At 48.8% G+C, this 27,901-nt stretch overlaps 7 protein-coding genes across 16 annotated transcripts; 2 read left to right on the top strand and 5 right to left on the bottom strand.

The window, feature by feature from the left end:
- Window positions 1-133: 133 nt before the first annotated feature.
- LOC148383898 (sodium channel protein type 4 subunit alpha B-like) lies at window positions 134-8,934 on the bottom strand. 4 transcript variants are annotated; one of them, XM_088358927.1, is made up of 29 exons: window positions 8,500-8,934; window positions 7,682-7,865; window positions 7,416-7,550; window positions 7,210-7,327; window positions 6,855-6,945; window positions 6,652-6,780; window positions 6,490-6,575; window positions 6,229-6,417; window positions 6,077-6,140; window positions 5,853-5,994; window positions 5,596-5,793; window positions 5,183-5,527; window positions 5,040-5,111; window positions 4,876-4,968; window positions 4,436-4,801; window positions 4,150-4,342; window positions 3,944-4,086; window positions 3,805-3,874; window positions 3,557-3,711; window positions 3,298-3,471; window positions 3,105-3,218; window positions 2,771-3,043; window positions 2,623-2,676; window positions 2,375-2,512; window positions 2,157-2,261; window positions 1,799-2,069; window positions 1,010-1,598; window positions 725-869; window positions 134-654 (listed from the first exon to the last, which is right to left on the bottom strand). In XM_088358927.1, exons 1-29 carry the CDS (start codon window positions 8,595-8,597, stop codon window positions 484-486), a joined length of 4,905 nt encoding a protein of 1,634 aa, XP_088215053.1. In that variant the 5' UTR covers window positions 8,598-8,934; the 3' UTR covers window positions 134-483. The 4 variants fall into 4 exon arrangements, with proteins under 4 accessions (XP_088215053.1, XP_088215054.1, XP_088215052.1 ...); XM_088358928.1 differs by having other exon boundaries at window positions 3,944-4,342; window positions 5,183-5,418; window positions 5,488-5,527; XM_088358926.1 differs by having other exon boundaries at window positions 3,944-4,342.
- A 122-nt stretch (window positions 8,935-9,056) lies between these two features.
- LOC148383897 (uncharacterized) lies at window positions 9,057-12,918 on the bottom strand. Of its 3 annotated transcripts, none has more exons than XM_088358932.1 (4): window positions 12,658-12,918; window positions 10,700-11,705; window positions 10,309-10,411; window positions 9,057-9,447 (listed from the first exon to the last, which is right to left on the bottom strand). In XM_088358932.1, the coding sequence occupies exons 1-4, from the start codon at window positions 12,859-12,861 to the stop codon at window positions 9,333-9,335; spliced, it is 1,428 nt and encodes a 475-aa protein (XP_088215058.1). In that variant the 5' UTR covers window positions 12,862-12,918; the 3' UTR covers window positions 9,057-9,332. The 3 variants fall into 3 exon arrangements, with proteins under 3 accessions (XP_088215058.1, XP_088215059.1, XP_088215061.1); XM_088358933.1 differs by lacking the exon at window positions 9,057-9,447 and adding an exon at window positions 9,766-9,887 and having other exon boundaries at window positions 10,274-10,411; window positions 12,658-12,916; XM_088358935.1 differs by lacking the exon at window positions 9,057-9,447 and adding an exon at window positions 9,766-9,887 and having other exon boundaries at window positions 12,658-12,914.
- Window positions 12,919-13,196: 278 nt separating this feature from the next.
- On the bottom strand, window positions 13,197-15,562 carry jmjd6 (jumonji domain containing 6, arginine demethylase and lysine hydroxylase). Its single transcript, XM_088358936.1, has 6 exons — window positions 15,138-15,562; window positions 14,486-14,874; window positions 14,114-14,400; window positions 13,810-13,945; window positions 13,524-13,659; window positions 13,197-13,451 (listed from the first exon to the last, which is right to left on the bottom strand). The coding sequence occupies exons 1-6, from the start codon at window positions 15,264-15,266 to the stop codon at window positions 13,320-13,322; spliced, it is 1,209 nt and encodes a 402-aa protein (XP_088215062.1). The 5' UTR covers window positions 15,267-15,562; the 3' UTR covers window positions 13,197-13,319.
- Window positions 15,563-15,886: 324 nt separating this feature from the next.
- On the top strand, window positions 15,887-17,742 carry LOC148383895 (uncharacterized). Its single transcript, XM_088358937.1, has 3 exons — window positions 15,887-16,207; window positions 16,697-17,017; window positions 17,122-17,742. Exons 1-3 carry the CDS (start codon window positions 15,982-15,984, stop codon window positions 17,547-17,549), a joined length of 975 nt encoding a protein of 324 aa, XP_088215063.1. The 5' UTR covers window positions 15,887-15,981; the 3' UTR covers window positions 17,550-17,742.
- A 149-nt stretch (window positions 17,743-17,891) lies between these two features.
- On the bottom strand, window positions 17,892-21,981 carry casc3 (casc3 exon junction complex subunit). Its single transcript, XM_088358931.1, has 12 exons — window positions 21,754-21,981; window positions 21,264-21,288; window positions 21,136-21,191; window positions 20,864-21,067; window positions 20,453-20,601; window positions 20,220-20,381; window positions 19,384-20,126; window positions 19,131-19,301; window positions 18,950-19,048; window positions 18,701-18,873; window positions 18,408-18,595; window positions 17,892-18,316 (listed from the first exon to the last, which is right to left on the bottom strand). The coding sequence occupies exons 1-11, from the start codon at window positions 21,943-21,945 to the stop codon at window positions 18,449-18,451; spliced, it is 2,121 nt and encodes a 706-aa protein (XP_088215057.1). The 5' UTR covers window positions 21,946-21,981; the 3' UTR covers window positions 17,892-18,316; window positions 18,408-18,448.
- A 266-nt stretch (window positions 21,982-22,247) lies between these two features.
- On the bottom strand, window positions 22,248-24,109 carry mettl23 (methyltransferase 23, arginine). Of its 2 annotated transcripts, XM_088358939.1 has the most exons (6): window positions 23,857-24,109; window positions 23,491-23,766; window positions 23,073-23,177; window positions 22,777-23,014; window positions 22,622-22,706; window positions 22,248-22,557 (listed from the first exon to the last, which is right to left on the bottom strand). In XM_088358939.1, the coding sequence occupies exons 2-6, from the start codon at window positions 23,590-23,592 to the stop codon at window positions 22,389-22,391; spliced, it is 699 nt and encodes a 232-aa protein (XP_088215065.1). In that variant the 5' UTR covers window positions 23,593-23,766; window positions 23,857-24,109; the 3' UTR covers window positions 22,248-22,388. The 2 variants fall into 2 exon arrangements, with proteins under 2 accessions (XP_088215065.1, XP_088215064.1); XM_088358938.1 differs by having other exon boundaries at window positions 23,491-24,109.
- Window positions 24,110-24,205: 96 nt separating this feature from the next.
- Window positions 24,206-27,493, top strand: LOC148383892 (proline-rich transmembrane protein 2). 4 transcript variants are annotated; one of them, XM_088358714.1, is made up of 5 exons: window positions 24,206-24,614; window positions 25,242-25,408; window positions 25,486-25,784; window positions 25,862-25,983; window positions 26,053-27,493. In XM_088358714.1, exons 2-5 carry the CDS (start codon window positions 25,282-25,284, stop codon window positions 26,417-26,419), a joined length of 915 nt encoding a protein of 304 aa, XP_088214840.1. In that variant the 5' UTR covers window positions 24,206-24,614; window positions 25,242-25,281; the 3' UTR covers window positions 26,420-27,493. The 4 variants fall into 4 exon arrangements, with proteins under 4 accessions (XP_088214840.1, XP_088214838.1, XP_088214837.1 ...); XM_088358712.1 differs by having other exon boundaries at window positions 24,218-24,614; window positions 25,263-25,417; XM_088358711.1 differs by having other exon boundaries at window positions 24,225-24,614; window positions 25,242-25,417.
- The last annotated feature ends 408 nt before the right edge of the window (window positions 27,494-27,901 follow it).

Below are 27,901 nucleotides of genomic sequence, written 5' to 3'. Positions count from 1 at the left end.
CCAGGACTGGAGTTAAAAAATAAACTGGCATTTCATATTAGCTCGAAAGTGCAAAAATGGGTTTGGCAAAACAAAGCAGAAAGTAAAATGTATTCATCGTTCATTCATTGATGAAAAAGCAAGGCTCCAAAAGTTGGTGGTAAAAAAAATCTTTTACTCATATTCATCCCTCCAATCATGTCAACAAGAAATTAAACATCGGTTTTGCCATAATATAAGATGTATCTGCTGTTTAGTAAATGTATATATCGTCTTGTAGTGAGGCTCCAAAGTACAAAGACTAAGCTTAAGTAGGATACACGATGAAAATGGTTAGTATGATACGGTTAGTAAAATACCTCAGGTTAACATTTTGTTGATCTGAAAGCGTTGAAAGTTGGTGCCCTCTAGTGGTCGGAGGAAACCTACACAGACCACATGACAATCAGAATGCGTCAAGTTGTCACTGCACATTGTGAGGGGTACACCTCACGGTTCTACGTCTCAATTTTGGGCTCCCGTTTGGACTGGCGACTGCGCCGCGTGTTTCCTGTACGCTCTCTGGATGATGATTGCGGCGTCATCTTCGCGCTTCTTGATGGCTTGATGGCGGGCCTTGAACTTCTCCTCCATGCTAGCTTTTAGCTGATCCCTCGCTCCTGACATTCCCTGCACCTACACACACACACAAATGGAATTCTCAGCAATGCAACTTGAAAAGCACCAACAAATGAGATCACATGACCTGAGCAGTGAGGGCCAACAGGAGGTCCAAATAGTGGATCTTGTCTTCAGGAACCAGAGGCAAATCCATGTTGCTCACTTTGATTCCGTTGGGTTTGGAGATTCTCAGCGGCTCTTTCAGACTGTCGCAGAAATCTGACAGCTGGCTAAAAGGCAGTGCAAGATTATCAGTTAGCGTCAGCGCTCACAGAGAGCTTCATCTCAACAATGTGTTGCTATCTTCTTATTTGTCTCTTAAAGTGAAACTTTATTTCACATGGACCCAATTTGGGCAGCTGGAACTCACCTGGAATGAATCAAGCCTGAGGCGTGTGGGTCAAACCTCTCCCACGTGTCATAAAACATCTCGCAGAGTTCGTCAATGCTCTCCTCGGCGGCCATATTGAATTTTTCCAAAATGACGACGATGTACATGTTGACCACCACCAGGAAAGACATGATCACATAAGACGTGAGGAAGAGGATGCCCACCACCGGTCGACCACAGTTTCCCACATCTGGATCGCAGTCCGGCGGCCCGCTCATGATGGGCAGGAGCAATCCGTCCCACCCGGCCAACGTTGTCATGGTAAACATACAGATGAACGCGTTCCCGAATGTCTCAAAGTTAAACACGTCGTCCATCAGAGCTCTTTTCTTCACATAAGCAAAGTGTTGCATGCCAAAGACGCAGAAGGTGAACATGATGAGGGAGAGGAAGAGCCCGATGTTGAAGAGGGCAGGAAGTGACCTCATCAAAACATAGAGCAGCCTTCGGACTCCCTTTGCAAAACGGAAGAGATGAAGAACCCGGAAGATGCGGGTCAATCGAATCACGCTGAAGAATGGATACGTCATGAGAAAGTATTTGTTCAGCACATCTTCAAAGGCCAATCCTGGAGGATAAAGAAAGTAACAATGACTCTAATGACTTCACTGGCGGAGTTAAAGGGGGGGCAGGGCAGATCACTTCCCCCTCAAAAATTACGCTTGGATCCCCCAGGTGCAATGGCCAGATAATTAACTTTCGGGTATTTTCCGATTTTTTCAGGATTTTTTACAACCCCCCCGTGTTATTTTTGTGTCATTGACTTACCCAAAATGAAGAGAATAACCAGCACAAAGTCAAAGATGTTCCATCCAAACGCAAAATAGTGCCGTCGGAGCGCAATGAGCTTCAGCACGCACTCGGCTGTGAAGATGACGATGATAGCAAAGTTGATCCAGCCGATAATATTGACCTTTTCCATGCTTTCGTCCCACGTCCCCACCATCAAGACCAGCACTTGGATACAAGCGACCACCGTGAACGCGATATCGAAGAAGTCTTTGGTCACGAGGTCAAAGAGCAACCCCTGAATCTTGTTCTGAAGATGGACACGGCAGAAAAATGCATCTGACAAGAACTATGTATCAGGCCGTGTTTGTTTAGGTAGAAGAGGAGTTGGACTCACTTGTGGCCGGGGAACAGACCTCTGGGTTTTCTTCTGGCTGAACGCCTTCAGGGAAACGTACAGTGTCATCTGGTCCTGTGTCATGAAAATTCCCGTTGCTCCCAAGTAAAAAAAAAATTAAAAAATTAAAAATCAACTTAAATGAGTGCAAGAACACAAAAAGAACAACAAGGCAAGTGTGTGTGCGTGTGTGCGCGTGTGTGTGTGTGTAAACCTATCTTGGCCTTCTGCGACTTGAGGTGCTCAATGATAGTGCTGATGAGGAAGTTGAACGTGAAGAAGGAGCCCAAAATGATGAAAAAGACGAAGTAGAGGGATGTAAACACGTTGGCCTCATACTCTGGCTGTGAGTCAATCTGCACACACACACGCAAACACACACATAAACACACACACAGTGGGCAATGTATTCAAGCTACCTGCTAGTTATTCGCATTTTAAATTTTATCAGCAGAGGTCGACTTACTTGTTTGGAGTCCATTGCTGAGTGCATTAAGCCCAACCAGCCTTTAACAGTTGCCTGACAAAACCAATCAATCAATCAATCAATCAATCAATCAATCATAAGGATAGTCGTTGAGATGATGAGCACATCTAGCAGACAGCGGACTGACCACTTGCAGAAGCGAGAGGAAGCCCATCCCCACGTTGTCAAAATTGACTTGGGGATTGTGCCAGCGGACTTCAGAGTAGTTAGAGTCGATCAGCATGAAGCACTCCGTCTTGTTGTTGACGTCTTGCATCATCGAAGTGCTGTTGACGCAGGAATAAAATCTCCCGGCGAACAAATTCACTCCCATTATGCTGAAGATCAACCAGAGGGTCAGACAAGCCAGCAACACGTCCAAGATGGCCGGGAAGATTCCGAAGAGTGTCGTCGCCACCACCTGAGGACCAGAGAAGAACTTGTAGACAGTTTGACCAAGTTCTGTCCTGGCGTCTGCTCACCTTTGTGCCGCCGAAGCGGGACAAGAGCCTGAGGGGTCTCAGAGTTCTCAGAGACGTGAAGGCTTTCAGCTGAGGAACGCCCAGAAGGGTAGCAAACGTGGAGAGTAGAGATATCTGGCGGACGACGAGAAAAATTCACTTGACGATTTCTCTATCGGTCTGCTAGCTTGACGTCACGAACGCGCGCGCTTACGAGCACAACGAGGAAGTCCAGCCAGCACCAGGCGTCGGTGAAGTACTTTTTGAATCCACCTGCGAACCACTTGAGAAGCATCTCCAGCACAAAGATGCATGTGAACACGTAGTCGGCGTACTCCAAAACGCTCCTGAGCACCACTCGCTTCTCCAGATAGATGTCCTCGACGGCCTGCGCTCCAGACGCGTTTGTCACCGTCAATATTTCACTGACGCGAGGATGACTTTTTGGGGTGTAATGCGAAATCGACATTTACCAGAGCGCAGCTGCTCAGGAGGATTACAAAGGTCACAAAAGCCTCAATATATTTGTGATCAACCACTGAGACGCACATTCTCCTCCAGTTGGACCAGATTTTGAGTCCTGCCGGACATGAGTCCATGTTGAGGACTGGACAGCAACGGTAACACTCTGAAAGACACACACAGGCGGTGATCGGTTCCTGTTTTGATATGTAAACCTGCATGTGTGTGTGTGTGTGTGTGTGTGTGTGTTTGTTCATACGGTCACAGAGGCACTGGGCAGGTGTGTCTCGGTCATCGGGTTTGCGCAATCCCGCTGCCGAGTCGCCGTGCTAGCAAAGAAGAAATTTCTTCTGAGCACCTGTTGCGATCTCATGATGAAGACACATCAGTGAACTTACGTTCTTTTCTTCATTAGCATCTCCATTTGCAGATGCACTTTTGAAGGCTTCATCACAGGTCTTGACTTCAGATTCTGGCTCTTCGGTGTTTACGACAGTAAGTGTCAAGAACTCCTTCTTGTCCAACTCATCGCTCTTAAGACCTGACAGTGAGATTCTGCATGATGGCCCGCGACAGAGAAAGCAAACAAGAAATTGGTTCCTACCAGGAGGATTCAGGTTGGCCTTCCATCCCGTCTTCTTGCTCGGATGCCCCAGGACCTGGGACTTTACGCCCATCACAGCCCTGCTGATCCGGTTGAGGGCCACCTGCAGATTCTTTTGTGCTTCTACCTCTGAAGCTGTCTGATGATCTCCGTTGGGTGATTTGATCAACAAGGCCAAGAACAGATTCAAAAGCTGCAAGATGGCCAAGACATTAAACAAATCCTTGGATTGGTCAAGATAGTCGAAGAAGATCTGGAAAGTTGTGTGTGCTCTTTGGTGACTCACCGCTAGCTTTGTGACCACCACCATAGTCGCGTAGAAGAAAAGACATGCAGGCTCCCCTGCGACCTGCATGCAATCCCACATTGTCTCGATCCACTCTCCGCAAAGAACTCGGAAGGTGAGGAGGAAGGCGTGGATGAAATCTGCCATGTGGTAGCGAGGAAGCGAGCAGTCTTCTGAGATGCGACACACATTGTCTTTGTAGTCCCTTCCAAAGATTCGAAATCCCATGGCCGCAAAGATGAAGATGATGATGAGCAGAAGAAGAGTGAAGCGCCTCAGAACGCCCAAGGAGCTTCTGATGAGCTTGAGCAACGCGTTGAAGTTGGGCCACCATCTGGCCAACCTAAACACTCTCATCACAGAGAACTGGGAAGCCAATCGAGCGAGACGCTTAATTGATCCCGAGGGAAAGACGGAATGAGTCAAGTGACGGAACTCACCAATCTTAAAAATCTCAGTCCAGAAATGAACATCAATCCCAAATCCAGCACCGTGATGACAGCAATGACCATGTCAAAGATGTTCCATCCAACCTGGAATTAGAACTCTTGTAAACCAAACGGGCTATTTGCTGTCACGGTAAAGTGAAGAACCAATTTGGAACCTGGAAGAAGAAGTAGGGACCCGTGGCCAGAAATCTCAGGGCTACCTCCACTGCAAAAATCATCGTGAAGACCTGAGAAGGTCCGTAAGTAAGTTCATTTGGAACTTTATGACGACGACTACAAAAAAAGACTCCGGACTGACCAGCCCCGCCATAGAGAGCATCTCCTCAAACTGATACGTCAAGGGGAAATGCTCCATGGCCATGAAGGTGATGTTGAGCAGGAGGCACATGACGACGAAGAGATCGAAGAAGGGATCGGAGACGACGCGGTGGAGCAGCTGCTTAGGCCGGCAGCCGTCGCAACAGGTCCACTTGATGAAGATGGCGGTGAACGCCGAGCAGCACGGCGAACATGGCCGTTGCTCGTCCTCACGTTCTGAAAGCACAGTGAAATTTGAGAAAAAGCCAAAAATCGCCACAGGTGGTGTTTTGGGTGTGTCGACACCTGAACGTGGCTTCTCGTCGAGGCCACCGCTGCCGTCCACCTACACGCACACACACGTCAACTGAATTAGATCTGGAGCGTGACTTAGTAAATTCCACCTCATCTGACCTTCTCTTGCTTCTTCAGCGTCTCCACAATTTCAGCATAGTCTTTGCTCCTCTGCTCGGCCTCGGCCGTCTCCGCCTGCTTCTGCTCCACAAATGCCACGGCGATCACTGCCACAATCAGACTCCCGAGAGAAAAAGAGGCCAGCAAAATGTCCGCCACGAAGTTGATGGTGTAGCGTTTGCCACCCGAGTGCAATATCTGCAGAGATAAACCAAAGGTCACATGCTGACGTGATCCAGAAACGGACTTTCACTGACCATTCGGAAAAGGTCCTCCCAGAAGTCCTGAGTCATCAATCTGAGTAGAGCCAGGAAAGCCCAGCCAAAGGAATCAAAGTTTGTGTAGCCGTAATTTGGGTTTGTCCTCGCACGCAGACAAATAAAACCCTCCGGGCAGGTCCTAAACGATCCAAAATGCGGACTCGTCACCACGATTCAGTCTGAGTTGATCGGCGAGCGCATCGTGTTCGCCATTCACGTACCCGGCATCGGATTGGTTTCCACACAGCTGAGCTTCAGTGTGTCCAGGCAGGTAATAATAATTTGCTGTCAGACAATGCAATATTTTCAAGCAGACGTCACACATGTGATGGAGGAAGAAAAAAAACCCAAAAAACAATGTTACGTTTCTTACCAGGGTCGGTGATGTGGCCTATATACGAGTCGTTGCTTGAGGGTATCACCACACACTTGCTCATTAAGTAGCCCATAAAGTTATGCAGCTCGAGCGCAGCGAGGACGATCAGACACCCCAGGCTCAGAGCGATCACGTGATTCATCTTCCTCACCACTCGTGTGAGCGCTCCGAGTGTTTTCTTCACACCTGATGAGGTGAAATAAAAAAATTAAAAAATGAGGCTAGCACGGGATGAGGCTAACATGCATGCGCACGCACTGGGTATGGCTGGGATGAGCTTGAGTGCTGGGAGGACTTGTAGGAATCCAGAAAGGCTGCCCAAATTGACCATTTCCGTCAGATATCTGAAAAGAGAGCACCTTTTTCTTCATCTTCATCATCATCATCATCCTCCTCCTGGCAAGTGTGATTGCGCATTACGCTGTGCTGATGATCACCAAGTCCAGCCAGTTCCACGGATCCCTGAGGAAGGTGAACCGACCGACGCAGAAACCTCGAGCCGCAACTTTGACGAGCACCTCAATTGCGTAGATGGCGATAATAGCGAACCTGCTCGAACGCACAAAGACCTTTAATGGCATAATTGCGCACACTGGCAAGGTGTTGACAAGTCAGTAACTCACTTGACAATCCTGGTCTGCTCCAGAGGCTCTTGTACGGTCATGAACACGCAATTGGTCAAAATGGTAAGCAGGATAAAAGCTCGGAAAAAGGTGAAAGTAATTAAGAAACAAACCCACACAATGATAATACAGAAGGACAGCTCGGTGTAGAGACAAGCCAATACCGCCAGGGGGCGGTATTGCATCGCAAGGATGGACCATCCTTTGACTCTCCCTTATGTAATTTTAAAACTCAAATTTATAATCGATAGCAAACCCAAGTAAAAAGCAGTGTTTAGAATTGTAAAGAATAAGAAGTTGTTTGTGTCATCGTGCTTTCTCGATACGATTTAACACCAGTGGCTTAAAGGATATGAGTGAAGGAGGACCTTAATGGCAGAGGTCCTCACATGGTTGAAAGCAGTCAGCGTGTAACAAGCAGGATCTGCATTAAATCTGTGGATGACCTTTTGTCCATCCAGAACGATGAAGACCTGTAGAGACAACGCCAGAATAGATAATAAATCATTTAAGAATATCTGCAGAGAGATGAAGTCCACCAAAGGGACAGCGTTCAGAGACCTTCTGTAATTGGTAGAAGGGATCCAGATCTTCCAGGGGGGTGCTGACAAATTCAGGGGATGGGTCCCCAAAGATGAAAGGAAGGGGCTTGCCACTCTCCAAGTCACCTGCTGGATTCTCCTGAGCTACTGTCACCTGCCAATAAGAGAACTCGAATTTTTGGGCGGCGGCTCAAACGGATGAGTGGCATTTCCATTCATTTCAATTGCAGAAGACGACTTGAGAGTGCTCAGTCAAGTTTCTTGAAGTAAAACTTCCAACTCTACCGAGATATTCTCGTCTTCTCTTTTCTGTCGTTCCTTTTCTTGGACTTCACGGCATCGTTGGATCGCCTTCAGTGAGCCAGGTGTAAAGTGCCTGAAGACATTCGTACCAACAGGGGGCAGCAGAGACACCATCTTGCTATTCTCCAACTGTGCCCGCAAAGCACCGTTATCCAGCAACATTTTCCTGTGTGTGGAAGTAAAAAACGTGTGCAGAAAAAGCGTAAAAAAAACAATTGGGTTGTATTTTATTCATAAATGGATATTTTACTTGTTTGTGATGGTTTTCAATTCCAAGGCCACTTCTAAGAGAAAACACTGACTAAAATTGCAAAAACTTTTACACTGAGAAATAACTGAGTATTTAATGAAATGACCATGTTGCACGGGAAACCCACCCAGCACAGGACGACCATGCAATCTCCACCCATGGTGCCAAATCCAGGTCCAAAAGGGAGAAAATCCTTACCATGTTTTGGCTTTAGCCACAGCTGCTTGTAAACAACCAGCAGGTAGGTGAGCTAGCTAGCTTGTTTACCTGTGTGTGATTAGTAGCTACTTTTTGGAACCGGATTCGACACCCCTGATCTCATAACCCGAAGGTTGAACTTGAGATTTGTATCTCAAAACAATGAGCTGCCTGAACAAAAAGGTTCCATTAAAAAAAAGAAAGAAAAAAAAGGCAGTTAGCTAACTGTTTCAAAATGTTTTTGTGTACAAGACCAGCTCCGATTTAACTTTGCTAAAGCGGAAAACAGTACTTGAAAAAAATGCATGCAGGGTTAAAATCTGTGCACGGTTGTTTACTGCATCCAACTCACAGTTCCGAAGTGAATGGCTTCAGTTGGGCAGCTTGCCTCACAACTTCTTCTTGCTCCTTTGAATTCCCCCAAAAGTCCCAAAATGTTTTTCTTCTCATGGCTGCAGCTCACACTGTGCTCTGATGATTCTCTTCAATATGGTCTGCTTCTCCACTCAGCTCTTCAGTCCCTTTCTGTACTTTCGGGTTGACCCCTCCCAAGTGTTCTGTTGCCACGGCGATGTCTCGAATCCGCTATGAGAATCTTTTGATAGAACTTTTGTACAGTGTGTCCCTTCATGGACCTCACGATAGAGGCCCCTTTTTTCACAAGAAGAAATCCTGCTTCGGAGCCAATTTTCCCGGAAATATGTTGTGTATTGTTCCAAAACATCTGGCAGAAAGAAGAGCTTTGCTGTTTAACCAATGAATCCTTTTGTGGATAACTTGGCGCATTGCAAAGCAGTCTTGCGCAACAGGCTGATCCCTCAAGGCCGGCAAAAATCCGAAAAGATACGCACATCTGTGTGGGAAGCAGTCTTAGAACAGATGTTGGGAGAAAATATTTCGCCTCTTCACAAATGTTTTGCAGTTGCACTTTAATGTTAACGATCACATGACAAAACTAACCCAAGAAAAGGAAGTCCAACTTTTGGTTGGAGATTTTATTACAGAAGAAAAAAACTATTTGGCTTCTTGGCCCCTGCGTCAAAAACTTTCCGCTGCGTCCCTATTGTGAAATCCTGAACCAACTGTGGCTAATTTCATTTTTTGAGTGTGTGTGTGTGTGTGTGTGGGGGGGGGGGGGGGGGTCACATGGCTTCCAACGACCTCCAATGACTTTTTTCGACGTGGTCACAGCGAGTAGAGTTTGAGCTGCTCCTCCATGTCGCCCTCCGTCACCTCACCCAGAGCTTCTGCGTTCTCCCTCAGGAGCATGAAAATAGCTGCCAGCTGCTCCTGTTGCACCCTGGGAGAACATGATGGATGGACGAATGGATGGATGGACAAACGGATGGATGGACAAACAGATGGATGGATGGATGGATGGATGGATGGATGGATGGATGGATGGATGGATGGATGGATGGATGGATGGATGGATACAAGTTTTCATTAACCAATGAGGGATTGCAAAGTGTGTCAATGACCTTCAAAACATCAACAAGAGATATTTGCTTCCATTTGTCTTTTTTGATTCCGAAAGATCTTAAATGTTCATCCCGAACATTTTTTTTTCCAAAACTTGGATCGATAGAGGACAGGGAGTAATTAAACTTTCTACATGTTTGCATAAAGTAATTTTATTTTCTATTTTTCCCCCTATTGAATCCACTTTCAGCATTTCAAAATCATCACATGCTTTAGTTGACTCGTCTTCCGTTCAGTTTTCTCGAAGTCACGGATTAGCTGAAAGAAAAAAAAAATGAATGAATTTTTTTTTCGAGGCACAGAACTAGAACTTGAAAGTTCATTATTTCTTGTTGCTCTCTTTGGAAGTGGTCGACTGGCCCGACTTGTGCAGGCAACGTTTAAGTTCCTCACCAGTGAGGCAATGCAGTGTGCAGAATGTGAATAATTGTGTCTTTGTATGCGCCACGAGATTGTAGTTTGCCTTCTCACGCAAGATGGATGAGATTCCAGCTCAACTTGAACTGACCCTAATCAGAACAAGCGTGAGATAGAAATGTGGGTTTTTTTTCCCCACTTCACCACCAAATGGATCTTTAGCGGTTGTAATCGTCAATGGCAGTGAACGAGTTGATATGACAAAAAAAGCCTTCAAAACAAATTACATTTCATCTGACTTTTCAGGTTCCTACTCGCTGACCTTTGCTCCTCCTCCATCTCCTCTTTGGTCATCAGCGTCTCAAACTTGCTTGCTTTCTTCCCGGGCGTGAACGTCACTTTGTCGTCGTCATCCGCCGCCGCAGCTGCAACACAAGCGGGATATTTTCTTGTAAGCCGTCCAGATGAGGCGTGACACGGCAAGCTAGCAGATGAATCTCTTAATTGAATTACAGCCGACTAATTCTTTGGCCTGCCAGAATGAGAGCTTATGGTTTTCTGGGAAGCAACGATCGAGGAGGACACGCACATGCTCATAAGCTGCATTCGACTGCTCCAATTGTTTGATTCCCTCACTGAGTGGAAGTCGGACGACAACAACTCACACGTGAGAAATGTTGCTCAGACTTCTACTATCGTGTGAGCCTTCTTACCATTGAGCTCCGATGCTGCATTAGCTTCGGGGGTTGGAGGCTTCTCCTGGTCAGATCTTGAGAGTGTTGCCAACACAGACTCGTCCAGTGGGACCAGAACCTTTTCCGTCACAACCTGCAAGACCTCTTTAGGTTCTGATTCAGACTGTAGCTCTGACACTGGCTTTGGAGCTGGTTCTACTTCTGGAATGACCTGAGCTAGTGATACTGGTTCAGAAACTAGGAGTACTGCTTTTGGTTTTGGGTCAGAGGGCTCTGCATCTGAAAGTTGGTCCAGTAGAGGTTTTACTGAAGATTCGAGAACATTATGTGTTTCTATGACAGGTTCTGGCTGAGTAGCAGTTTCAAGAACTGGTTCTGGTGCTAAAAGTGTTTCACGTACAGGTTCTGGCTGAGTAGCAGTTTCAGGAACCGCTTCTGGTGCTAATAGTGTTTCACGTACAGGTTCTGGCTGAGTAGCAGTTTCAGGAACTGGTTCTGGTGCTAAAAGTGTTTCACGTACAGGTTCTGGCTGAGTAGCAGTTTCAGGAACTTGTTCTGGTGCTAAAGGTGTTTCACGTACAGGTTCTGGCTGAGGAGCACTTTGAGGAAGTAGAAGTGTTTCACGTACAGGTTCTGGCTCAGCAGCAGTTTCAGGAACTGGTTCTGGTGCCAAAAGTGTTTCATGTGCAGGTTTTGGTTCTGGTTCAGGTCTTGCAATGGGTTCTGGTTGAGTGGCAGTTTCTGAACTTGAATGAGATGCTAAAACTGGCTTGGGTTCAGACACTCTTTCTTCACCAGATTTGTTGTCAGAGTCGGGTGAAGGTTCTAAGACTTTAAGTCTCTGTGGTGGTTCTACAAGTGTGTCTGGCATCGACGCTCCTTTGAGAACACATTCTGGTTCTGAAACAGGTTCTGATCTACAAACTGGTTCAGGGAGGCTGTCTTCTGTTGCAGAGGCAGTTTCTGTAGACTCTTGGACAGCTTCTGGTTCTTTTGCTGTATCTGCTTTGGGTTCTGGGACAGCCTAGAAAGACCAAAGATCAAAAGGTCGGTCTCAGCACATGTATTTTGATTCAATTTTGATGAAAAACCAAAACAAACCGAAACACTGTTCAAACACGCAGTGCATTTAAAGGTCCTTAAATGAGGAGTGTTCAAACTGTCCATCTTGTCACTTGCAGGTCAGGTAAGTGCTTGACAAGCTGCCACAGCCTGCTGCTGACATTGTGACACGTGACGTCTTCAACATATGGCAGCCACAACACTGCAAGCTGACAGACCCCCCCCCCCCCCCCCCCATCCAAACGCCACAATGCAAAAGTCGTCATGAGCCAAGCCATTAAGCGAGACAAGCAGATGCTAAAGGCGCTGTGGACTCTAGGGGGCGCCAAACAATAGGATGAAAAGTCACATCAAACTCAAACAAAACGAGGATACTTGGTTTAGGAAATTAATTTGTGGACATTATTAAGTCAAAAGGAAAAAAAATAGACAATAATCTAAACAATTGAATAAGCGAAGAGGTGAAAGGTGAATTCATTTGAAAGCGACTTTCGCAATACACTTCACCAGCTGAATTGACTCGAGTGTCCAGGTTGCTTGCTGTGTATTCAACAAACATGATGAAATATTGCATGTTTTGTCCAATATCATTTAAAAGTTTACAGGTGAGCCGTCAGCACACCTTTGATACATCCGACGTCACCTCGCCCAGTGTACAATTTCACTCCAAATTTAACTACGAACTAGTCAAAGTTCAATTAAGGCAACACAGCGCGTGCCGAGTTGTCGCATGTTTCCGCGTGGGAGATTTATTTCAAGTCTTATCTTGCCAAGGCGATTAACGAATTAAAACAGGACGAGTAAAAATAAGGGGAGGTTAAGGTCATTTGTTAATCGATTACTTGGTCACATCTTGCTGAGATTTTAAAGTGAAACTATCCGCGTGATTGATTCAATTGGAAAAGAGGGACAACCTGATGCTGATCATCACCAGACCGCCTGGACGGAGGTCCGTCGTCTGCGCAGGTGGCTGCGGAGGAGGTGGAGGCGGCAGTTGGGGAGGAGGCGACAGAGCCGGCCTTGCAACGGCGAAAAAGGACGGCGGCGGCCACCAGGAGAGCGAGCGCGGTGAACACGAAGACTTTAGGCTCCAATTCCAGCTCCACTTGACGGTCCATGACGGACTGACGGACGGGAGGGCGGGGGCGCGCACGCACCTGCGACGCGCTCTCTTTTGTAATCCCGCGTTAAGCGTCAGGAAACGCCCCCTGGCACACACGTCCGGTCCCGTTTCAAAATAAAAATAAAGCTCTTTGCCCTTCCCTGAAATCCTCCACCTTTACCAGATGAACCAGCTAAGACTATAGTCACATACAAGAAAATTCTGTTGCCATTGTGAGGAAACGCATTTTGTTTAATCAAGCTTGAGTGACCCCCCACCCCAATAAATAAATAAATAAATCACACCCGAGTGTACAGCGCCGCAGCCTGACAGTGACGTCACTCAGTGCCATTTCAACCTTACAAAACATTTTATTGATCAACACAAATGATGTTTGACAAGGCACATGTGCTTCCTGGACATCTTTACGGTCAAAATTAAAAACAAAAAAAAGAAGGTGCGTCGATTGTGTCATCATCGCGATGAGCTCCTCTCTTTACTGAGGCAGTCATCGTGACCACGGGCGTCCCCGTTAGCCGTTGTGCCGCACGTGCGTCTCTTCTTCCTGCGGTGGGACGCCGCATCGCCTTCCGAACACGACTCGGCCTGCGGGCACACCGTTGGAAAAGCATCAGTGCCTGAAGGAAGAAGCGAGCGAGCAACATCAGCGTAACGCACGTCGGAGTCCGAGTCGGACGAGCTCGACGAGGATGAGGATGAATCGCTGGAGCTGTCAGACGCGATGCCCGTCGACTCCTGCAGGTCCACTCTGTCTGCCAGCGCCGCCAGGTCGGGTCGCTCCTGCTTCAGAATCCTTACCGGCACACACGCAAAACCAACATCTTTGTTAACATAACGCCTCAACCAGGTCACATGACCCAACCAGTGGTCGGACATGAAAATAATCTTTCTCGTCCGGAGCCAATCAGTGATGATGTCATTGTGGAAACGGCACGCTTCTTACCGGTACCACTTCCTGGACAGCTTGGGGCGCCCTCGTACAGTTTTATGCCACACGATGGGGAAGTTGGTGGTGCTGGCAAAGTTCTGCGTGACGGCGATGGTCGTGTCCAGGTTGAGCACCACGTGCCACCAGCCGCCTGTTACCATGACAACCACAACATCAATACACGAGACCAATTAACGAATATCAAAGGTTAGAATAAAATAACCACAAAATGTGGCTTGGAACTTTTGCCCGCTTGATTTACAGCTCGTGTGTGCTCAACTACGTGGTGACTAAAATGATCATTTGAGTTCCCACTGACCCGGCACAAAGACGGTCTCTCCGGGTCTCTGCAGGATCTCGAGCGGTCGGAACTCTGGAGGCCAGCCGGGCTGCTGCGTGCGAGGGTAGACCACGTTAAACCAGGTGATGGCCTCGTCCTGCTGGTTGCCTCCGTCCTCACGTGTGACCTTGATGAGGTCTCGGGGTGTGTTGGTAGGGAACAAGCACCACCTCTTATGGCCCTGGACCAGCGCGTTCCAGGCGCTGGTGCCCAGAGGGTCGATGTGGATGCCGGTGCCGGAGCGAGCAGGGCCCATCACAAACCACCTGATGACAGTACATTTATAAATTGATTAAATAACATCAACACAGCAGGCACTATGGTACAAAAGGTCCTGAAAGGGCCACTCGCCTGTAGGGCGGCCGCCGCTTCTCTCCAGCGAACTGAAAGAGGTCGTCTGTGAAGAAGACGGGCACCTGGTAGTCTTGCAGCAGTTTTCGTCGTTTGGCGTGCTCGCCGTAGCTACTGTCGAAGATGTACAGCGGGCTGTCGTCGCGCGTGCTCTCCAAGTAATCCACGTAGTACTTCATCTTCATCTTAACCGAATAGCCGTCGTTGTCTTCACCGCATTTGAACTTCTGGTTGCGGTACTTGCGCTTGAGCCGCTCCAAGGTCCATTTTTGCCGCGCGGGCCACGACTCCTGACAGTGGAGCAGTACCACGGGCTTGTAGGGCCTCTCGAAGCGCTCGATGAACTGTTCGGGACTCAGACGTTGCGCGTCCACTCGTTCCACATTGTCCTGTGGCGACAAACGTGGACAAAAGCACACTTTCAACCTTCGCGCATTTGGACGAGCCTACAGTGCTCTTGGCGCTGACTTCATCGTCTGTGTGCATGCTTGTGATTGCACAGATGATATTATAGTACTAGTACTGTTAGAGATGAACAAGTGTTCGTTGGGTTGTGTGATGACGTTGAGGAAGATTCTTGAGAAGATTCTCGAAAGAGCGTCAGCGTGACTGTTAGCCTTTAGCTGAGCCTCGCGTTCTAATTGCCAGTTACCTTGACAGAGCTGTGCGACACGTTGAAAGTGTCATGATAAGCGTGCTTGATCCAGTCTAAAGAGTCCTTCAACTCCGGCCTGGCACTCCGTTTGGCCTCTTTAATCCTCTTCTTGCTCTTGTGGTTCATTCCTTCCTTCCTTAGTTTCAGCAAGCGTCGCTAACTTAGCAAGCTAACAAGGAGCTAATGCTTTGTGGGCTCTTTCGCTTCTCAGCGGAACTGAAATGTAGCGGACGGGCTAATTCCTTGATAAGACGTCGAAACATAGCAAACGTAGCTACATGTCTACTCTAATGACACTTAGGATGCTCACGTTTAATGCACCTGCATGGCGAGTAGGTAGAAGCTAATTGCGCTAGCAGCAGCAGAGGCAAACATTGTGAAACAATGCTATCGCAAGCCGGTGTCATCCTGGGACACGCCCCTCAGCACTTATTCGACCACTCATTGGCCAATTCTCATATAAGGCAGGGTCTTCCTTCCGGTTCAAATATACATTCAAAAGTACAAATGTTGACGTGTACAAATATTTTTTGTGGCGCTGAGTCACCTTTTTACAATTTTTGTTTTATCTGAAAATGTCGAGGCAGCTGGAGTCATCTTTGCTGCTACCCAGTAGAAAAAGGAAAGAACTGCAACCACCTGCTTCCTTCGTCGACGCTTATTATTTGCTTTTTTGGTTGGTAACCGTTTGACTCGTGCTTGATTAATATCATCAAAACTTGTTTGTTTTGTTCGGTAAATGTCAGACAGGAATATTGTGAACGCGTTTGGAAGAGACGATTTCCGGTGTGTCAAGTGTTTGTTTCCGCTCCGACGAACGCTTCAATTCAAGTCAAGAAAGATGAGCAAAATCGGATACTCGAGCAAAGCTGACGTGCTGAGCGGCTACCTGACGGAGCGGCTCATGCAAGTGCTGCGGGACATCGTGGACGTAGTGGAGGACGCGGTCAGCGAGTACCGGGAAGAGACGCTACGAACGCGACTGGAGAACGAGAGCCTGCGGCGGCAGCTCGGCGATTTCCTGAGGCCGCCTGACGACGAGCTTCGGGCCCGGCCCCAGCCTCCTGGTAAAGAAAACGAGCGCGCAATAAGCCCATGATGGGAGCAGCGCTTTAGTCTTTCCCAGAGATTTGCAGGCACGGCTCAAATGTATCTTGAAACGCTTTCCTAAAGTCTTGTTTACAAGCAGGCTGCACGTGACCTACTCATGTTGTTACATTCTGACATGACGTCATTTGCAATTGGATCCGTATTTTGATGCTGTTGTCAAATCCATCCATCACTTTCCTTGCTTATCTTAGGCACCTTACTCATCGCAAGCTTCTCCTTTCAAAAGAGCACTTTGAAACAATGAACACACCATTGTTACATCTCAGTTGGATTATTTTGGCATAATGTATTTTGGAGTCAGCCTGTCAGTCCTCCCTCAAACGTTTCCAGTTGGCATGACTCCCATTTCTGATCTCCCTTCACTGGCTGAGTTTGAACTTCTCTTGGAAGAATGTCAGTTTTGAAAGTCACAATTTTCTGCAGTTTTTTTTCTTCTGTGCTTTCAGGCTCCAGCACACGTCTTGTTGCTTGTGACCTGGAGCAAGTGTGTGCCCCCAATCACATCCAAACGCCCCCGGTGAGCACGTCCAAGCGTACAGGGGCCCCCCGCCCAGACGAGGCCTTACCCAAAGTGCTTGTCGCTCCAGCCCCGCCACTCAGAGAGGAGGCTCCGCCCCCTCCTGTCATCAAACTGGAACAGGATGAGTTGAAGGTCACGTCTCGCAAAAATTGTGCAGAGTTGGCCGTGGCCAGCGTGCACGTGAGCATTTCTGAAGGAAGGACTGATGTCAGCGTGGCGAAGGAGCAACAGCAAGCGGAAAGAAATGGTAATATCCATCGAGCCGAGATGAGCGACCGCCAATGAAGGCAAAATTATTTGAAAAGCTAAAAAATTTGTCTGCCAATATTTCCTGACTGTTGTTTTTTGAAGGCCAGTTTGGGGGTACAGTGGCACCAGGCGCCATCGTGTACGAGTGTCCCCGCTGCGGTGAGGTCTTCGCTCAGGCAGCCCGGCTGCGCCTCCACCTGGACCAAAAACGCAAAACATACGCCTGCAACTGGTGCTGCAAATCCTTCGCACAGTCGGCCGATCTGCGGCGGCATGTGCGCACGCACACGGGCGAGCGGCCGCACCGCTGCACCTTCTGCCCCAAGAGCTTCAGCCAGCGGGGAAACCTGCGGCGGCACGTGCGCATTCACACGGGCGAGCGGCCGTACAGGTGCATTGTGTGTCGACGCACATTCAGTGACGGAGACACGCTCAAGAAACACGCTCGCACTCACACACACCACAAAGCGCACGACAAGCGCGACGGCGCTGTAAGCTTTGGCGCTGTAAGCTTTGGCGCTGGCACGTGACTGACGTGCAGCTGTGTTACGAATCGCGCCCTAGCTACCCTATAGTCATTAACGGTGGCAACACAAGATGGCTGCCGTCTGCCTACAGCCCAATTGTAAGTCCAGGTTCTGCCAATTAGCATTTTTAAAACTTTAGCTGCATTAGCCAATAAAGTATTTGATAGTGACCAGTGTGCTGGGCATCAGGACAAAAGTTCCTTTTTTGTATTTATTGATTTGCTCTTCAATGATAAAGGTTTCAAAATGTACTTGTCCAACCTGCTGAGAACATTCAAGGTTCTGCCATGTTTGACAGCTCAGTTCATCAACTTCAAGCTGGTCAAGCGCAGCGCTTCAGGAGGCGATGGTGAAAAGTGGTTTTATTGGGGGTCACGTTTCACTGCTTAAAGACAAAATACAACAAACATAGAAAAATACTTCAGAAAGGAAATGAAAAAATAAACGAAAGAACTACAGTTGCAACAGTTCAAAATTAAAGTGTAGACTCTCCTGTGACCAACAAACAACAAATGACTACATTGCCATCTTGACTTTTTTTTTTTTCCTCGCCATGTTTCCACAAACTCAAATGGACCGGAACCTTCCAAACTATTTTGTCCACAATTTTACTCTTGCCCGGAACATCACGGGCAGGCTTACGGCCATTTGGGGAACGCGATCGCATGACTTCCGAGGAAGGGAAGGCCACCGCCGTCCGGAGACACACGCTGGAAGGGGCTGACGGTCACATGACTCGCCCATCCAGACGGACTGAAGCTCCAGTCGGACTTGACAAACAAAAACAATTAGGACGACAAGGATAAGTTAATTTGTGTGGAAATATTGCTTGAACTGTCACCTGAGCTAAAATGAGCTCACCTGCTTTTGTGTGCACCCGGTCCGGAAGGGGGCAGCGCGGGTCACTCGGAGGCGAAGGGCACTTCGGGAGGGGGGGGCTTAACGGTCACAGGTTGGGATGTGCGGCGGGGCGGCGAAGGTTTGGGTTGCGCCTGCTGCTGCATCGTGTCGTAATAGGTCACGCCCCCGTACGTCACCTGCGTTTGACCCTAAGCACGGGAGGCACATTGTAAGTTTTATATCGGCGGCACATCTTTAGTTTCATGTCGGCAACGATGCGCCGTTTTGAGACGGTGTGCCCTTTCTCGCCGTACCTGAGGGCTCGGGTACATGGTGGGGTAAGGAAAGGTCATGACTCCTGGCGGTGGGTAGAAAGGTGGTGGCGGTGGCAGAAGTTGCTGCGGTTGCCCTGGTGATAGAGGTACAGGGGGGCCTCCGTAGAGTGCGGGGTTTGTGATGGGGCCTCCTGATTGGTGGGGATGGAGACCTGAGGTGGTGACACACATAAAAAGCATTACAAAAAATATTAAACATGGTTGAGCGCATTTGTATTGAAGATCTACCTGGATGGGGGATGTGCATCTCGGGCTGGACCAGCATGCCTTGAGGCGTCATGGGGGCCGGCCCGTCGCTGTGCGTGTAAATTGGTCCCTGGTAGGTTACTAAAAAACAACACCAGCAATTCATTTTGTTAGCAACTCAAATTACAATGAAGAGGAACGAAGAGAAAAGATCAATCCTAACTGGGCTCGTAGTAGTGGCTCTCCATGACACCCATGTGTAGCGGTGGTGCCTCTGTAACGCCCCTCTGCCTCTGGGACGAATAACGCTTGGCTCGGTTGGAGCTGCCCGACATCTCATCCAAAGCCGAGAATGCCGCTGGCCCGCCGGGGACATGCAAGCCGCCGCTCAGGCCTGCGGACGACAACAAACAAAGCAGTAGCACACCACCTTGAGAAAAGAAAAAAAAAAAAGAAAGTGTTGTGTCCCGTCTCACCTCTTATCTCCGCATGAACGTAGGAGGCAGGGCTCCGGTTCCACGTCTGTCCCGACACCAGACTCAACCGAGCCACGTCCTGGTCTATCTCAGCCACGGCTCCCCCTGCCCCCGTCGGGCTCTTCGCCCCCGCTGCTGCGGGCGTCTCCACCGAACTCTGCTTGCTGCCCAGCTCGGTCGGTCGAGAGCGACTCCTGCGGGCCAGCGAGTACGACTTTCTCTCGACGGGTCGCTCAGCGGGAGGCGAAGCTTCCCGAGGGGTTGGCGACACGTGGGACGGTTGGGCAGAGGGGGGGCCCCCTCGTTGTTCCAGGGGCTGTGTTTTCGACGACGTGCTCCGATACGGCGCGTGCTGAACGGATGGCGTCCCGCTACTCGGGAGCCGGGAATCCTGGCTAACGGGGGGGTCATCGGTCACCTTCACCCCGCCACTGCGTCCTCCCCTGTCGGCCAGCGACTCGGGCAGGGCTTTAGGACCCGCTCTTTCTCTGGCGTGAAGCTGAGGAGCGTGCGATTCGCTCACGCCGTATTGGGGCTGCTGTGAAGGGAAGTGGGAGGGGCGGCCACGGGAGGCGTTGCTGCGCTGGCCCGGTGCAAGCGAGACGGAGGCAGGAGATGCGTGATGCGGCGGAACGCCCCGGGCAGGACCGCTGCCTCTTCCTCCCCGATTGCTCTGCCAGGAGCGCACTGGTCGCTCTCCGCCCTCACGCCATCGCTGCTCTCGGTTGGGGGACACCGATGACCTGTGCACACAAACTAGACTAAAACAGGGCCCCCAAAGAAAAGCTCCCCCCACCCCAAAAATCTTTCAGAAAAGGGGGTTGTGCTGGTTTTACCGTTGTCGGCGATGCATGAAGCCCCGTTCGCCGTTGCGGATGTCGTAGCCATAGCTGGCGATGAGCTCCTCACGACTCTTGGGCGCTTGTTCCTCCTCACGGAACTTGTCGTGCTCCCAGCGCCCTTCGTCCTTCCACAGCTTCCGGTTCCGGCCTTTGGGCCTGGACGGGGCAAAAGAGCATACTGTGAGACGCCGTTGCCCAACAGAGCTGACCAAGCGAGACGCCAATACCTCTCCTCCTCCTGGGTGTGGCCTCTGACATCATGCTCGAAGAAGAGCCCCTTCCTGGGGATGTAAGCCGGATTCTTGCGGTCCTCGTCGTCATCCAGCTGCTGGCCCGATTGCCCTCCCGCTTTGGTCTCCGGGTCCACGGTCGACTCCTGCGGGTCACTTGAAGTGAGCGAGTGTAACAGGAAGCATTTCTGCCGGATTGCCCAAATGGCAGCACAGATGCCACCGAACAATTTAAAATTGTAATTGCAAGACCGTGAAAGCAACACATTTTTGTTCCGGGTGATCATACTGTTACTTGACTATTCCCGCCCTGCTGAACACAGAAATGCTTCATGCATCAAGTCCACTAAATGTCAAACCAAAGATGACGTGCGGTATAAAAACGAGTGAAGCGAGGGCGCCGCTAACCTGACCATCGCCGCTCTGCCGCTCTCCTGCAGACTTCCCTTTTTCCTCCGACTCCTCCTCTTTACTCCTCTCTTCACTGTCTCCTTCATCCTCTCCCAGGGCCGGTTCAGACGTAGTGACGAGTGTGGCGTGACCGGCTGCCGCCGCCGCCACCTGAGCTTCTTCGTCACTGTATCCGTCCGCGTCCTCTTCCTCCTCCGCTCCCTACGCCAAGACCAAGTTAACATTTCCCCAGAGTCGAGCTCGCGACAGGATCAGTGTGGCGCCTTTACCTCAGAGTGGGAGGCATTTTCTTCAGGATCTGCGCTGTCGTAGTCGGAGAGGACGGCTGGAGAGTGCAAGTTGTGTCAAGCACCCAAGTGCAAAGTGGAGCACAAATTAATGACCAATGAGAACTTACCTTCTCCTACTCCATCTTCACTTTCCTGCAAAAGAGGAAACAAACAAACGTTCACGCCAAAATAACAAAGACATGTTTAAAGGTCCTGTGCCACAATTTATTCCTTAATAATCCTTAGAGTCCTTTCATAAGCGCTCCGTGAGACCATTAACGTCCTACCGACTTAAACTTGTGGCCGAAGCAGACTAATTACGCTGAATCTTGGAAAGAAGTTCATAAAAAACAACGGATTGAAAAGAAACACTAAACAAAGTTACGTCACTCGCAAGGAACTGGAGCCAAGTCCTAAAAGTAAGCTCAATGTTGCACCCCTAGCGCTGTGCTTCATGGACACGTTCGACATCTTCACGTCAACTCCCTAACGACGGCGGTTTCTCGGAAAACAAGAACTGAAGTTGAAAGAAGCCTTTTGTCTCGCCATGACGACATTTGTCGCAAGGAAGCCGCCTGGCGGGCGCGCTAACATTAGCATGAAGCTAAAAGCACTCACACACTCGGACTGCGCTTCCTCCTTCGCCTCGACGCGAACGGAAGCGGTTTCCACCGGTTCCGGCTCTCTGGCGCTTCGGGTCTTGCTCGTCTGGGACCCCGACTCACGACTCTCCGAGCCCGAAGCGGACTCCTCGTCATCGTCGTCGCTGTCCTGGGACGCGCGCCTCCTCCTTCGTCGCCGGTCCGCCATCTTAGTTTCCACAGGAATGATGCTGGAAACGCACAGATGCATTGTGGGTGGGGAACGACTTCTTCTTCGTCATCGGCGTATTCTTACGCGTTGCTCGTTAGCGCCCCTAGCTTAAAAAATCGAATATACTTGCAAATGTGTTCGAACAAGTTTGCCACTCTGTGGGAATCGCTTCCCGCATGTGACGGTGTGAATGTGCGTGTGTGGAAAAAGGAAAAAAAAATTGCCACTCTGTTTACTCCACACATTGGTGGGTTCCATGCTCCCCCTAATGTTGCATGTCAGCTTGTATGTCACAAACGTGATTTTAATATCAATGTTTAATTCATGACATTTTGCATTTGACCGACACTTCTGCTTGCTCGTCGTCTCCATCATGTCCACTAAAGCCACATAGATGAAAACCAAATGTCACTGTATGTTCAGAGGAAAAACATGGCCTTTCACGTGTCCTTGTCTGTCTTGAGCGTCATAATCATCATCTGAATGGTGTGGTTCCCTGGAAGATTGGATCCCGCCAGCTCAGATTTGTTGGCGTCAAACGTATCAAGATCAACATCCACGCAGGCCAGGTTCCACTTGTGTAGCAGCGCCTCAATGCTCCAGTCTGCACTGTAAGATGTGTAAACACATGATGTCACGGAGAGCAGGAAGAAGAAAAAGGGGGCAGACGCACCTTCGTTCTTGGTATGTCACCCAAAACTGAGCCTTGGGGTTCTTTCGCAGAAGAAAAGCCACAGTGACCAGAATGTCTTCAAAATCTGAAACAAGTTGTTTGAGACACAAGTGGAAGGAGGGAAAGAGGCGGTACAAGTTAATCAAGCGGGTTACCTCGTGGCTCGTAGAAAACATCGGACGCCACGATTAAGTCGAGGGGCGGAAGCTTGATCAGTTGGGGTGAGACTTCCCCCCAAGTGAGAGGCAAGGTGACCACGTCATGCAGACCGTTAGCCTCACAGCTCCGTCTGCAGTTCTGCAGGCACTCCGGCGTGTCGGCGTCGTCGGACAAGAAGACTTTGGCACCGCAGCGGGATGCCAACACGCCTGGGAGACTCACGCCTGCGCCCAGCTGTGGACGCAAAGATGTCATCATCATCGTCGTCGTCGTACAGGTCAACCAGCCTCACCTCCAGCACAGTCTTGTCCTTTACATCAACTCTTCTGCTCCAGATGTACTGAGCCAACACCACCGCACAAGGCCACACGTACATGCCATACTGTGCGTCTAGAACCTGTTAAAAATGATCCCAGAAGAATCGTGATGCTTAAAATGGGAATATATTTTCAGTTGTTATGTTTTATGTAAAAAAATAAAATAACATGTTAAAAGTCTCTGTATCACTTTGTGGTTTTCCCTCGATACGAGGTGCGTTAGAGAACCATGAGCAAAATGGGACATTTCAGATGTTACCAGATATTAAAACATAATAAGTGACGATAAGCAAGCAAGCAAACAACGTGTGCTTTATAATCTGGCTCTATTTAAGTAAAAGCCGCACAACTGCCTCGCTTGCGAACCCTGTTGCAGTCTTCTGGGAGTTTTACCTCAGGAATGGACACAGTCAGCGACTCCTGTGCATCTTCAAAAGTGAACATTTTCAGAGTCACTGCAGGGGTGTCGGGTCCCGTGTGGCTCATCGTTTCCATAATTTATAAGCATAAGCATAAACATAAGCATAATTTGGAGCTAATAACTTCAACTTGGCGCTTTCGAGCTGTCTTTTCCGGTGTGGGCGGAGTCAAACGTTACGGTCCACCCCACATTGAGCAACGCCTTGAGCTGCGCTCTGCAGCCAAGTCTACTCGGTTTGTCGACGTTATCTGCCCAAATTGTACGTCATGCAAGCACAACGAAAATCAGCAGTCGGTACATCACACCAGAAAGAACATTTGTACCAAGAAAAATGTTACACGTCAGAGCAGAAGCACTATCAAGAAATTCAGCAAACGAGGCTTGCGGTATGAGTCGACTGTGAAGGTGGTTCCAGGCTGAGTGAACAACTAGGACCAAGAAAGATGTTCTCCCCCTTTTGCTATAAATAATCGAAGCCGAGTGTGTTGGATAGAAACCAAGTGGGAGGCGTCGAACTGAAGCAGTGTTGGTGCATTGTTGTGACGCCGCTTTAAACACTACAGGAGTTGCGCACTAAGAGGCCGGAAGTCATCGACCGGCCCTTCAAAATAAGACCCATGTGTCGTATGTTCGCATGTTACCTTGTGAGAAGGGGGCGTGTCCTCATGCAAACGTAACATTCTTCCCTTGCTTAATATTTAGTAAACGGGATTAAGGATGATTACGGCAAACGTGGCTGACACTGTCAATCTCTTGACGTTTACACAATTAGAGACGACCCTCTTACACACGCGCACACACTGACACACACACACATTCACACACATATATATATATATACACACACCCTCCCCTCCCTTGCAGTTGTTGCAGTCAAGCTGCAGTAGAGTGAGTCTTCATTGTCTTCATCATCCTCAACAGCCCTTCCAGCATTTGGACTCCATTTCACCATCTTTCTACATGAAAACAATGATAATTATCATGATTAATGGAAATAATTATTGATCATTGTTGTTATTGACAATCAGTGGATCACAGCTTTTTCTTCTGCTCACAAAAAGATGAACACTCTGCAGCTCCCGGTTTGTTAGAGCAGGTAAGAACTGTGTGTGTGTGTTCATTTGAGTGTGTTTCATGTTTCAAGTCCACGGTTTTGTGTGGACTTGTGTGCAATCACCTAAGTGGGGCATCACACATTCAACTGCACCACACACTCACACAGACACACATGCACCATCGGTCTGGCGCGCGTGTGTGGACAGGGTTTAAAGTAAATAACGTTCTTTTGGTGTCCAAATGTGAGGTGTGGTTGATTCATTCTGCGCCTTGATGGCTTTTCAGAATAAAATGTGGTGTGGTTGGTGGTGAGATCACAGATGAGGCAAGGAGCCGCCACCAGGTAGCGTTTGTTGCGTCTGCCTGGCATTGCCTTCATCGTGAGGAAAAAGATGAAGAAGATGAAGTTATTTGTCGTCAATGACAAGGAATCGAACCTGCACTCGATTCCACGTCAGAAGCGAATCATCCGTCAGTCGGTTCGTTCAGTCAGAATGAATTGTGTTCCAACTTCTTGCCAGCTGGCCGTCGTTACCGTCAAATCCGTATCGCAGCACTTAATATTGGCTGCGGATAAATCTTCTGCATTGTTCGGAGTTTATTTAGGGCGAGGCATTGAGATGACACAATTCAAGATCACAGTAAAGCCTATCTTTCTTCTTCCCAGCTGACCATTTGCATCTGTTAGGCCCCGCCCCTTGAGTAACATGGACGAGTCACAGCGTCTGGGAGATGGAGAGGACGAGCGCCCGGCAGTTACGTGCCAACCGGGCGACGGTGTCCAACAAGCCCCACCCCCTGCAACAGGATCCACGGACCACCTGGCAGTGAACGGTGAGACTGGTAAGCCAACGCCCCCCGCTTGGTTTCTGATGAGAAACGCTGACACTCCCCCCCCCCCTCCCCCCCAGGTAACGGCGTGGGTCCTGCCGCACCCTGCGCCCTGACAGCCACATCCCCGTCCAGCCCGTCCAAAGGGGGTCACGCCAACGGGCGTCCTCGTTCAGGCAGCCGATCTGGTTCAGTGGCACCCAATTCCCCGAGACCGTCGCTCAACTCTCCGCGCCCGTCCATTGGCCGCCGGCCCAGCGCCGTGCCAGAGGGTCCGGCCCATGGGTCCAAACCGCCCGACTACCTGATGCTGGCCATCCTGTCCTGCTTCTGCCCTCTGTGGCCCATCAACATCGTAGCCCTTACCTTCTCCGTCATGGTGGGTGCTGGCATGTTACGAGACTTGTCTCAAGTCTCAGGTAAATCTCTTAAATCTGATCAGCGGTGTCGCAACAGCCTGCAGCAGGGGAACGTGGACGGCGCCCGTCGTTTGGGCCGCAACGCCATGATTCTGTCCGTGGTGGCCATCTTGGGGGGCATCGCCATCATCGCAGCGGCCATCGCGCTCAACCGCGAATGTAAGATGCTCCTGAGGCTCAGAATTTCACCCACAGAACGAGACATTTTGTTTTGTTTAATTTCCACAGTGATTTTAAAATCGGGATAACGAGCCGGTGCCCCCTTCCACCCGGGAAACCTCCAGCGCCGACTTCCAGTTCCTGCACGACGAGCATGTGCCTGATGTTCTACCTCCGCCACGGTAACCCTTGTTGCCATGGAGACCCACAGCATCCCTCGATGTTAGCGGCGGAGAACGTCTTCTGCATGACCAACGAAAGCAACCCGAACAAGCATTTTTCGCATTTGAATGTTTACAAACCTTCCTTCCGCCTATTTGTGCCATCCGTCACCATGGCGACCGCTCGTCACATGTTGGCGGACACGCTTGGGTCACGGAGGACTCTTGTAACGCTGCATGCTTCCGACCTTTGCCACATGGCCTCTTTTCAGTAGCACTGTGTAAATAAGCGTAGCAATTAACAATAATTTTGATCATCGATTAATCCTTCGAGTATTTATTTTCGACTAAAAGATAAATCCGATAAATGCATTTGTTTACCATCCTTTTCTTCAAAAACATCATTTCAAACGTGCAGAAAAAGCACAAACATAAATTGATTCTGATTCAGTTCCTGGTTTGTACTGTAACATCCATTAAAATTGTGGCAAAAATCTTAATCATTGTTTTCCAACGTAAAAGCAGATTATTTTGAAAGAACACAATCAGTCTGCTTTCACAGACGACTCACAAAATAAACGAACATTTACAAGGAAACTGCCACTTTTCCACTTTGGAAAAAAACAAGGTCTAAATGGTTAATCGATTATCAAAATAGTTGTTGAATAATTTGTTAATTGATTAATCAATTAATCGTTATACTCCTAATTAGCATGCTGGTTTACTAATAAACACTATGCTAACCACTCACTCGCGCCACCGAGCTAACCCGGGCGCAGTTTGATCTTGCGCGCGCATGAAAATCATATTCCGATCAACGAGTTTGCCTGCCGCACGATTGTTTACAGACTTGACGCTAACGTGACCATTTTCAGTATTAGTGACCAAAAATGTTTGGATTAAACTTCTTATGGCTTCTTACGTTGATTTGTTTACATTCTGATCTTGAGATGTTATTTTTGATGAACTCCCTATTTTCAATCATGAAAGTTTGGTTTTGTTTCCATCTGCCACAAAATTGTTGACACAAGCTCCGACTTGAAACTAACACGGCCGTTTTCGATGACCAAAACTGTTTTTAGCAAGACTTGGTCTTGCTTTGATCAAATGAAGAAAATGCTTCATTTTGATTTGCTCACATTTTTATCTGGAGAATCTTTTGAATGTTCAAACGCGTCCACGGCAACACCGTTTGCACTACTTTTATTTTCTAACATGTGACCTTTGTATTTTTCTATTTCTATTCTCTTTTGTACCGCCCACTCAGCTGCTTCACGACTATTATGGGATGTCTATCAATGCATGCACAGATTTATAAGATTTTAAAATAAAGCTCTCTTTACATGTGACTGCTGATCAAATCTCATTATTATTGATGATTATGAGATTAAACTTCAGGGAATCGCAAGCGCCAAAGCGTGTTGCCACAGCAACCGTCATTCTGGGACAGAGAGGCGAGCGAGATGCAAGCGAGATGCAGACACGACATCCACTCGGTAGTTCCACATCACTCCAATAAATTATTCAGAGTGTGTGTGTGTGTGCCGTCGAGTCTGTGTGTGTGTGGGGGGGGGCTGTCTAAGTGGGGGCAGTAGAGAGAAAGAGGCACTAACAAAATGGCTGAGATGAGTCGACCGGATGAAATGAAACAATTTGGAAAAACCAAAAAAACAAGATGGAGGAGGAGGAGGAACGTCCGGATGGAACACCGAGGAAAATACTTGATGTAATGGACCTCTTTAGCTCCTCCTCCTCCT

Source organism: Syngnathus floridae, chromosome 17 (assembly GCF_059516105.1).
Source record: "Syngnathus floridae isolate MCC-2025c chromosome 17, RoL_Sflo_1.0, whole genome shotgun sequence".
NCBI classification, from domain to species: domain Eukaryota; kingdom Metazoa; phylum Chordata; class Actinopteri; order Syngnathiformes; family Syngnathidae; genus Syngnathus; species Syngnathus floridae.
The sequence above is the reverse complement of the archived record's forward strand: the minus strand, read 5'-3'. Positions and strand labels throughout refer to the sequence as shown.

What these genes read in the sequence shown, in the direction of transcription:
- LOC148383897 (XM_088358932.1), bottom strand. Translation starts at nt 12,861, where the DNA reads ATGGACCGTCAAGTGGAGCTGGAATTGGAGCCTAAAGTCTTCGTGTTC. An exon ending in CTGGTGATGATCAGCATCAG is followed by an intron (nt 11,706 to 12,657) that starts GTTGTCCCTCTT and finishes TGGTCTTTCTAG; the next exon opens with GCTGTCCCAGAACCCAAAGC. An exon ending in GAGATGGAGGAGGAGCAAAG is followed by an intron (nt 9,448 to 10,308) that starts GTCAGCGAGTAG and finishes ATGTTCTCCCAG; the next exon opens with GGTGCAACAGGAGCAGCTGG.
- LOC148383892 (XM_088358712.1), top strand. Translation starts at nt 25,282, where the DNA reads ATGGACGAGTCACAGCGTCTGGGAGATGGAGAGGACGAGCGCCCGGCA. An exon ending in GGCAGTGAACGGTGAGACTG is followed by an intron (nt 25,418 to 25,485) that starts GTAAGCCAACGC and finishes CCTCCCCCCCAG; the next exon opens with GTAACGGCGTGGGTCCTGCC. An exon ending in CCCTTACCTTCTCCGTCATG is followed by an intron (nt 25,785 to 25,861) that starts GTGGGTGCTGGC and finishes GTGTCGCAACAG; the next exon opens with CCTGCAGCAGGGGAACGTGG.
- LOC148383895 (XM_088358937.1), top strand. Translation starts at nt 15,982, where the DNA reads ATGAGCAAAATCGGATACTCGAGCAAAGCTGACGTGCTGAGCGGCTAC. An exon ending in GGCCCGGCCCCAGCCTCCTG is followed by an intron (nt 16,208 to 16,696) that starts GTAAAGAAAACG and finishes CTGTGCTTTCAG; the next exon opens with GCTCCAGCACACGTCTTGTT. An exon ending in ACAGCAAGCGGAAAGAAATG is followed by an intron (nt 17,018 to 17,121) that starts GTAATATCCATC and finishes TGTTTTTTGAAG; the next exon opens with GCCAGTTTGGGGGTACAGTG.
- casc3 (XM_088358931.1), bottom strand. Translation starts at nt 21,945, where the DNA reads ATGGCGGACCGGCGACGAAGGAGGAGGCGCGCGTCCCAGGACAGCGAC. An exon ending in AAAATGCCTCCCACTCTGAG is followed by an intron (nt 21,068 to 21,135) that starts GTAAAGGCGCCA and finishes GTCTTGGCGTAG; the next exon opens with GGAGCGGAGGAGGAAGAGGA. An exon ending in GGCAGAGCGGCGATGGTCAG is followed by an intron (nt 20,602 to 20,863) that starts GTTAGCGGCGCC and finishes AGTGACCCGCAG; the next exon opens with GAGTCGACCGTGGACCCGGA.
- LOC148383898 (XM_088358926.1), bottom strand. Translation starts at nt 8,597, where the DNA reads ATGAGAAGAAAAACATTTTGGGACTTTTGGGGGAATTCAAAGGAGCAA. An exon ending in GAGAAGACGAGAATATCTCG is followed by an intron (nt 7,551 to 7,681) that starts GTAGAGTTGGAA and finishes TCTTATTGGCAG; the next exon opens with GTGACAGTAGCTCAGGAGAA. An exon ending in TCCTCTCGCTTCTGCAAGTG is followed by an intron (nt 2,677 to 2,770) that starts GTCAGTCCGCTG and finishes TGGTTTTGTCAG; the next exon opens with GCAACTGTTAAAGGCTGGTT.
- mettl23 (XM_088358938.1), bottom strand. Translation starts at nt 23,592, where the DNA reads ATGGAAACGATGAGCCACACGGGACCCGACACCCCTGCAGTGACTCTG. An exon ending in TGACTGTGTCCATTCCTGAG is followed by an intron (nt 23,178 to 23,490) that starts GTAAAACTCCCA and finishes CATTTTTAACAG; the next exon opens with GTTCTAGACGCACAGTATGG. An exon ending in TGTTTTCTACGAGCCACGAG is followed by an intron (nt 22,707 to 22,776) that starts GTAACCCGCTTG and finishes AACTTGTTTCAG; the next exon opens with ATTTTGAAGACATTCTGGTC.
- jmjd6 (XM_088358936.1), bottom strand. Translation starts at nt 15,266, where the DNA reads ATGAACCACAAGAGCAAGAAGAGGATTAAAGAGGCCAAACGGAGTGCC. An exon ending in TGTCGCACAGCTCTGTCAAG is followed by an intron (nt 14,875 to 15,137) that starts GTAACTGGCAAT and finishes TTGTCGCCACAG; the next exon opens with GACAATGTGGAACGAGTGGA. An exon ending in CTGTCCAGGAAGTGGTACCG is followed by an intron (nt 13,660 to 13,809) that starts GTAAGAAGCGTG and finishes TGTGCCGGTAAG; the next exon opens with GATTCTGAAGCAGGAGCGAC.